This window comes from Citrus clementina, unplaced genomic scaffold, assembly GCF_000493195.1.
Source record: "Citrus clementina cultivar Clemenules unplaced genomic scaffold, Citrus_clementina_v1.0 scaffold_3, whole genome shotgun sequence".
NCBI lineage: Eukaryota > Viridiplantae > Streptophyta > Magnoliopsida > Sapindales > Rutaceae > Citrus > Citrus x clementina.
The window spans coordinates 28,597,094-28,604,244 of NW_006262339.1; the positions used below are offsets into that span (position 1 = coordinate 28,597,094).

The following is a 7,151-nucleotide window of genomic DNA, read 5'->3' on the forward strand; positions in this document are numbered from 1 at the left end:
AAATTAGTTAGAAAAAAATAGTGGATTTTTTGTTTCTTGATAGGAAGCAAGTACGTTAATGAGAGTATTTGTGGGGGAAAAAAATTATTTTTTCATTCGGACATATGATCATTCAGATAAAAGTAAGGACATTTTACTTTTCCCATAAAAATGAAAATGTCTTACAATATGACTGGATACAAAAATAAACAAGTTAAAATATCAAAATATCTCAAAATAAGCCAAATTAAAACTTCAAATATAAAACAAACAACTCAAAGAAGTGATTAAATATATCAGAATTATGGCTTCTAATTAATTATTTGAGAAACTCTGTTCAACATTTCTGGAAAATAAATAAATAAAATAAAACTCTATGATTCTAATTAATATTTTTGTCTAATTTTTCTTTTTTTGGTTCCAAATAGCTGTGCTCTTATTTCTTTCTTGAATATTGCACCAAATTTATGGCAATTTTGTTTGCAATAAACTATATATGGCCCCATAACCGTTGGAAAAATGTATTTAGAATTTATTAAATAGGAAAACTCCTAGAATTTCCTGGAAACCCAAAAAAGAGTCAATAAATAAAAATCGTAGGATATTTTGTGCATGTTTGGTACAGCTTATTTAATGGGCATAAGTGCTTATTTAATCTCATAAACTCTTATTTTAATTTTTTTTAGTTGTTTGGTTGTTTTTCTAATAGAACTTTAAAGCTTAAATAAGCTATTTTGTCTCTACTAGTAAAAGCTCAAATTTTGAGCTTTTGAGAGTAGAGGTTGAATTTTTTTTTAAATGTTAAAATATCTAAAATATCCTCTATTTATTCGACAATTTTTAAAAAATATAATTTTAAAAAACTTGTCTATTAAAGTAATTTCATAAATTTTTAATAAAAAATCTTATTGACAACCAAACAACTAATTTTTTTTAGTAAAAGCTCTATTTATAAAACTTCTATTAATAAAAGCTCTACTTAAAAAGTTATACCACACGGATCCTTAATGTGTAATGTGTTGTTCAAGAGAGTTTGGTGACCCAAAAAAAGAACAAAGAAAAAAAAAACTGCAAGCACTCAACATATATATATATATATATATATATATTACAAGTTTTTCATTTCATTCTTACATCTACTCTCTCAACTCTCAAGATCCTCCGTTTCTGTTCCTAAATTTCGAAATATCTGTTCATGGCTTCATCTTCTTCTTCTTGCAATTATGATGTCTTCCTCAGTTTCAGAGGGGAGGATACCCGTGAGAATTTTACTAGTCATCTCTATGCTGCTTTGTGTGGAAAGAAAATAAAAACCTTCATTGATGAAGATCTCAACAGAGGAGATGAGATTTCGCCTGCCCTCATGAAAGCAATCGAAGGTTCAAAGATTTCGGTAATCATTTTCTCAAAGGACTATGCTTCTTCAAAATGGTGCCTGAATGAACTTGTCAAGATTCTTAAATGCAAGAACTTGAAGGGGCAAACTGTTATTCCAATTTACTATCATGTAAGTCCATCCGATGTGCGGAAGCAAACTGGAACTTTTGGGGAAGGTTTTGTTAAGCTCGAACAACAGTTCAAAGAGAAGGCAGAAACGGTTCGGAAGTGGAGAGATGCAATGATCAAAACATCCTATCTATCTGGACATGAATCTACGAAAATAAGGTAACTCTCATCATCCATCACATATGTCTTCATTTTTCCATTTTTTTCTTAATTCTTTTTATCATTTTCACTCGTTGTTTTTCAATTTCATGCACGATACTTGCTAGGCCCGAGGCAAAGCTTGTACAAGTGATTGTCAACGATATTTTGAAGAAATTGGAATGTAAATCAATTTCTAGTGATTCATCAAAGGGTCTTGTTGGTCTCAATTCACGAATTGAGTGCATTAAATCACTGCTATGCGTAGGTTTTCCGGACGTTCGAATTGTGGGAATTTGGGGCATGGGCGGTATCGGTAAAACAACCCTTGCTAAAGCACTTTTTAACCAGGTTTCCAATGAGTTTGAAGGGAATTGCTTCATAGAAAATGTCAGAGAAGAAATAGAAAATGGTGTTGGATTAGTGCATCTACATAAACAAGTTGTGTCTCTATTATTAGGAGAAAGAATTGAAATGGGAGGCCCTAACATACCAGCGTACACTCTAGAGAGGCTCCAGCGTACCAAGGTGTTCATTGTTCTTGATGATGTCAGTGAATTCGAACAACTAAAATATTTCGTTGGATGGCTTCATGGATTTTGTCCTGGAAGTAGAATTGTTGTCACCACTAGAGACAAACAAGTACTTCGTAAACACGGAGTGAACGACGAACATGTATATGAGGTTGAGAGACTTAGCGAGGATGAAGGACTTGAGCTCTTTTATAAATATGCCTTTAGACAAAGTCATTGCCCTGAACATCTTACGGCGCTGTCGAAGAAGGCAGTACGATATGCCGAGGGCAATCCGTTGGCTCTTGAAGTCTTGGGATCCTCCCTTCATCAAAAAAGCAAACAAGACTGGGAAAACGTATTGGATAACTTAAAACAAATTTCTGGCGTCAGTCGCATTTATAATGTGCTGAGAATTAGTTATGAGGAACTTAGTTTCGAGGAGAAAAGTATATTTTTGGATATTGCATGTTTCTTCAAAGGAGAATGTAAAGATCGTGTGCTAATACTACTGCATGATCGTCAATACAATGTGACTCATGTACTGAGTATCCTCATCGATAAGTCACTCATTACAGAACACAACAACAGATTGCACATGCATGAATTATTACAAGAAATGGGACAAGAGATTGTTCGTCAAGAAGATATCAAAGAACCAGGCAAACGTAGCAGGTTATGGCATCATAAGGATGTTCGCCATGTACTGAAGCACAATGAGGTAAGATTCTGTAACTCTTCAATTGGAATAAGTATATTAGTTTAACCGAATTTGAAATCAAGTCAAAGAAATTCGGATCATAGAACTTGTGCCATGCAATATTCGTTGAAATATACTTTTGAATGATAAAATTAGATTTCATGTTGAGAAAAAGCGTTTTAGACTGTAGATATATGAATGGATGTGTCGTAGATAGGTGTTAAAATTAATTGTTATTGAATTGTTGTTAAGAGTATATTGGTCATTTTTTTTTGTCACAAAAAAATTATAAGAAATGAGCTATCGAGGTATATTTTCGAAAATTGTATCTGAATTTGACTTTGAATACAATTAGGTAGAAAAGAAAAAAAAATCGACTTACATTGTTTTTTTTTTTTTTTTAAGGTTTGAACTAACATTTAGGATTCTATAAACTTAAAAAAAAAAAAACCATATCCAAATCTTATCTCAAACAAATAGGCCCAATCTTCTCAACCTCTTTATTTAGCTATTCAATATTCAATATAAATCTGAGGGTGTCAGGATAACATGTTGGTAATTTAGAGAAAATTCCAAAATTATCAATTTATCAATTTTCAACGGCGTTCAGAGTTCTTTTTTTTTTTTTTAATTTTGCAAATAGTCCCAAATTTTCTTTTTCTCTCATATAGGCATTCAATATAAAGAAAAGAAAGAAGGGAAAAAAACTAAAGATTGCAAAAGTTGTTTTCATCCAAGGACCTTTTCATTAATGAACCTTACAAATGTTTCATTTGGTTTGGGTTTAAGGCTAACTCATTATTTGTTTTTCTTTATAAGGGGACCAATGCAATTGAAGGCATATTTCTGAATTTGGCCAAAATAAAAGGCATCAATCTAGATTCAAGAGCCTTCACAAATATGTCTAGTCTGAGAGTGCTTAAATTTTATATACCTGAGGGTTTAGATATGAGCTTCGAAGAGCAGCATTCAGATTCTAAAGTGCAATTTCCAGACGGCTTAGATTATCTTCCTGAGAAACTGAAATATCTTCACTTGCACAAATATCCATTGAGAACACTACCAGAGAATTTCAAGCCCAAGAATCTTATTGAACTAAACTTACCTTTTAGTAAAATTGTGCAAATTTGGGAAGGAAAAAAGGTATGTTGTACTATTACCAAAATATTAACTTTTTTAATTATAAATATAATTAATTGTCAAATTCATTATTACTTTTTTAAGTAATGTAGTCTTTGTATATCTTTTGTCACAGAAAGCTTTCAAGTTAAAATCTATTAACCTCAGCCATTCCCAATATCTCATTAGGATACCTGACCCATCAGAAACGCCAAGTCTTGAAAGAATAAATCTTTGGAATTGTACAAACTTAGCTTGGGTTCCCTCATCAATCCAGAATTTCAACCACCTCAGTTTGTTGTGTTTTCAAGGCTGCAAAAATCTTAGGTCCTTTCCAAGCAACCTTCATTTTGTTTCTCCTGTAAATATTGATTGCTCCTTTTGCGTTAATCTCACAGAGTTTCCACGGATTTCTGGGAATATAACAAAGCTAAACTTGTGCGATACTGCAATAGAAGAAGTTCCTTCATCAGTAGAGTGCCTAACTAATCTTGAATACTTGTACATAAATAGGTGCAAAAGGCTGAAGAGGGTTTCAACTAGCATTTGTAAATTGAAATCTCTGATTTGGCTTTGTCTTAATGAGTGCTTAAACCTCGAGAGTTTCCCAGAAAGCTCGGAGAAAATCAATTTAGGCAGAACTACAGTTACAGAGTTGCCACCTTCATTTGAAAATCTAGAGGGGCTTGGAACGCTGGGCTTAGAGAGTTGGTCTGAACTAGGTAATTTAAAATCTTTTCAGTACATTGGTGCGCATGGATCAACCATAAGTCAATTACCACACTTATTATCACATTTGGTGTCATTGCATGCATCCTTATTATCCGGTTTATCTTCCTTGAATTGGTTAAATTTAAATAACTGTGCCTTAACGGCTATTCCGGAAGAGATTGGCTGTCTACCCTCATTGGAATGGCTAGAGCTAAGAGGAAATAACTTTGAGAGTTTACCTGTAAGTATCAAGCAACTTTCACGACTGAAAAGGCTTGACTTGAGCAATTGCAGTATGCTTCAGTCAATACCAGAGCTCCCACCAAGTTTGAAATGGTTACAAGCAAGTAATTGCAAGCGACTCCAATTTTTGCCAGAGATTCCATCACGTCCAGAAGAACTAGATGCATCCCTACTCCAAAAGCTATCCAAATACTCCTATGACGATGAGGTGGAAGATGTAAATGTCAGTTCGTCCATTAAGTTCTTGTTTGTTGATTGCATCAAAATGTATGAAGAAGAAAGCAAAAAGAATTTGGCAGATTCACAACTAAGGATTCAGCATATGGCAGTTACATCATTGCGACTATTTTATGAGTTGCAAGTGATGCGCAATTCTCTTTCTTTTGCCCCTCTCTCTCGCTCTCTTCGTTTCGTTACATCTCAAATCATGATTTTCATTTTGCAGGAACGCTATAAACTAAGGGGTACTGTTCTAATTTTACCTGGGAGCGAAATTCCAGAGTGGTTCAGCAATCAAAACTCAGGATCCGAAATAACTCTTCAACTGCCGCGGCATTGTTGTCAAAACTTAATCGGGTTTGCTCTCTGCGTTGTCCTTGTATGGTGTGATCCTGAATGGAGTGGGTTTAACATCGACTTTCGATACAGCTTTGAAATGACGACTCTCTCTGGAAGGAAACATGTTCGTCGCCGGTGCTTTAAGACATTATGGTTTGTTTATCCGATGACTAAAATAGATCATGTCGTGCTTGGATTTAATCCTTGCGGGAATGTTGGGTTTCCTGATGACAACCACCTTACAACTGTCTCATTTGACTTCTTCTCGATATTCAACAAGGTGTCACGTTGTGGGGTGTGTCCAGTATATGCAAATCCCAACGGGACCAATCCCAACACTTTTACTCTCAATTTTGCTACCGAAGTTTGGAAATTGGATGATATGGCAAGCGCAAGAGGAACTTCTGATGAAGAGGAATTGGAACCAAGTCCCAAGAGAATTTGCAGAGACGACCAAATCAACACTCCTTAACAAGTGAGCCACTCCTTTTCACGTATCCTTTTTCCTTAGGTATGTCCAAAATGCTGTTATTCCAGATTATGATTTGCTTAAGATTGATGTTTTTTCTATGCATTCATTATCACTTTTGAAAATAACTTTTCTTTATTTAACTTGTTGCAGAATTAATAAGTCAAAGCATCAGTTAATAATAAATTGCAATCTGTTAACAACTCAAAGCATCGGTTAATCCTCTGTTGCTGTTTTCATTGTTAACATTAGACGAAAACAAGTGGGCCGTGTCTATAAGTGGAATTCAACTCTTCAGTCTCTACTAAGTTGCAGTAATTTGTGGAAGTGTTCTTATGCTATATGGTTCTCAAAGTTGTATTTTATACAATCTTTTTTTTTTCCAAATTTGTAATTTTGTTATGTCAGAGACATTACTTTCCTTTCTTCTTTGATTTTAATCTTGCTGATGAACCATATAAGAAACCTCCAAAATGCTTAGGGAGCCAAGACATACGTGAGGGCTGTTACAAATTAATTAATTTTTTTTCTATTCTGAGAAAATAAACATTTTGAAAGTACACAAAATTGAAAACATTTTCTTGGCCAGTACGCAGCTTGTACAGTACATAGCATTGGGGAAGCTATACACAGGTAAGTTTGAAGAGCAGAAAAATCAAGCCAGACTCTTGACTCAAGAAATCCATTAAAGACTTTTTCATATGTTCATTTCGGGTAGTTTATCTCTCTGCGTTGGTGTTTTGTGTGGGAATGTTGTTTTATTTTAAATCCCTGTAACGGTGTTGTGAACTTCTAATCCTTTGTTTGCTTCCTAGACTATAAGTTGTTTAACGAATGCACTAGGCTTTTGCTACTAATATTTTAATTTGAGATGGAAGGGCTTTCAAGATATGAGAAATGTTGGATGTAAAAATAAAATCGAACAGACAACTTCATCTTCTTATACGATTTTTTTTTTTCTGGTCATGACAATGTAAGGGGAATACAAGATTCTAAATTACTCCTCTTTGTGCTTCAAGTTTTAATGTATTGGTGCATCATTTGATGACCCAAATTTTAAAGATTTTATAGGTGAGTTAATTAGCCATCTAACCATTTTTTTTTTACCTCAGTCACACGACTTATGCATGTGGGACTTAAGTAATGAAACTAAAAACTAACAGCAGCTAAGACGCAGCCTTTTGAAGCTGCTTTTAATTCACTTTCATTAATGGTA

At 34.1% G+C, this 7,151-nt stretch overlaps 1 protein-coding gene across 1 annotated transcript; it reads left to right on the top strand.

The window, feature by feature from the left end:
• The first annotated feature begins 1,174 nt into the window (after positions 1–1,174).
• On the top strand, positions 1,175–5,938 carry LOC18047290 (disease resistance-like protein DSC1). The gene is made up of 4 exons (XM_024187306.1): positions 1,175–1,644; positions 1,752–2,856; positions 3,655–3,978; positions 4,091–5,938. Exons 1-4 carry the CDS (start codon positions 1,175–1,177, stop codon positions 5,936–5,938), a joined length of 3,747 nt encoding a protein of 1,248 aa, XP_024043074.1.
• The last annotated feature ends 1,213 nt before the right edge of the window (positions 5,939–7,151 follow it).

Excerpts from the sequence above, each read along its gene's own strand:
- LOC18047290 (XM_024187306.1), top strand. The coding sequence starts at position 1,175 with ATGGCTTCATCTTCTTCTTCTTGCAATTATGATGTCTTCCTCAGTTTC. Across the intron at positions 2,857-3,654 it reads ATGTACTGAAGCACAATGAG|GGGACCAATGCAATTGAAGG; the intron begins GTAAGATTCTGT and ends TTTCTTTATAAG. Across the intron at positions 3,979-4,090 it reads AAATTTGGGAAGGAAAAAAG|AAAGCTTTCAAGTTAAAATC; the intron begins GTATGTTGTACT and ends CTTTTGTCACAG.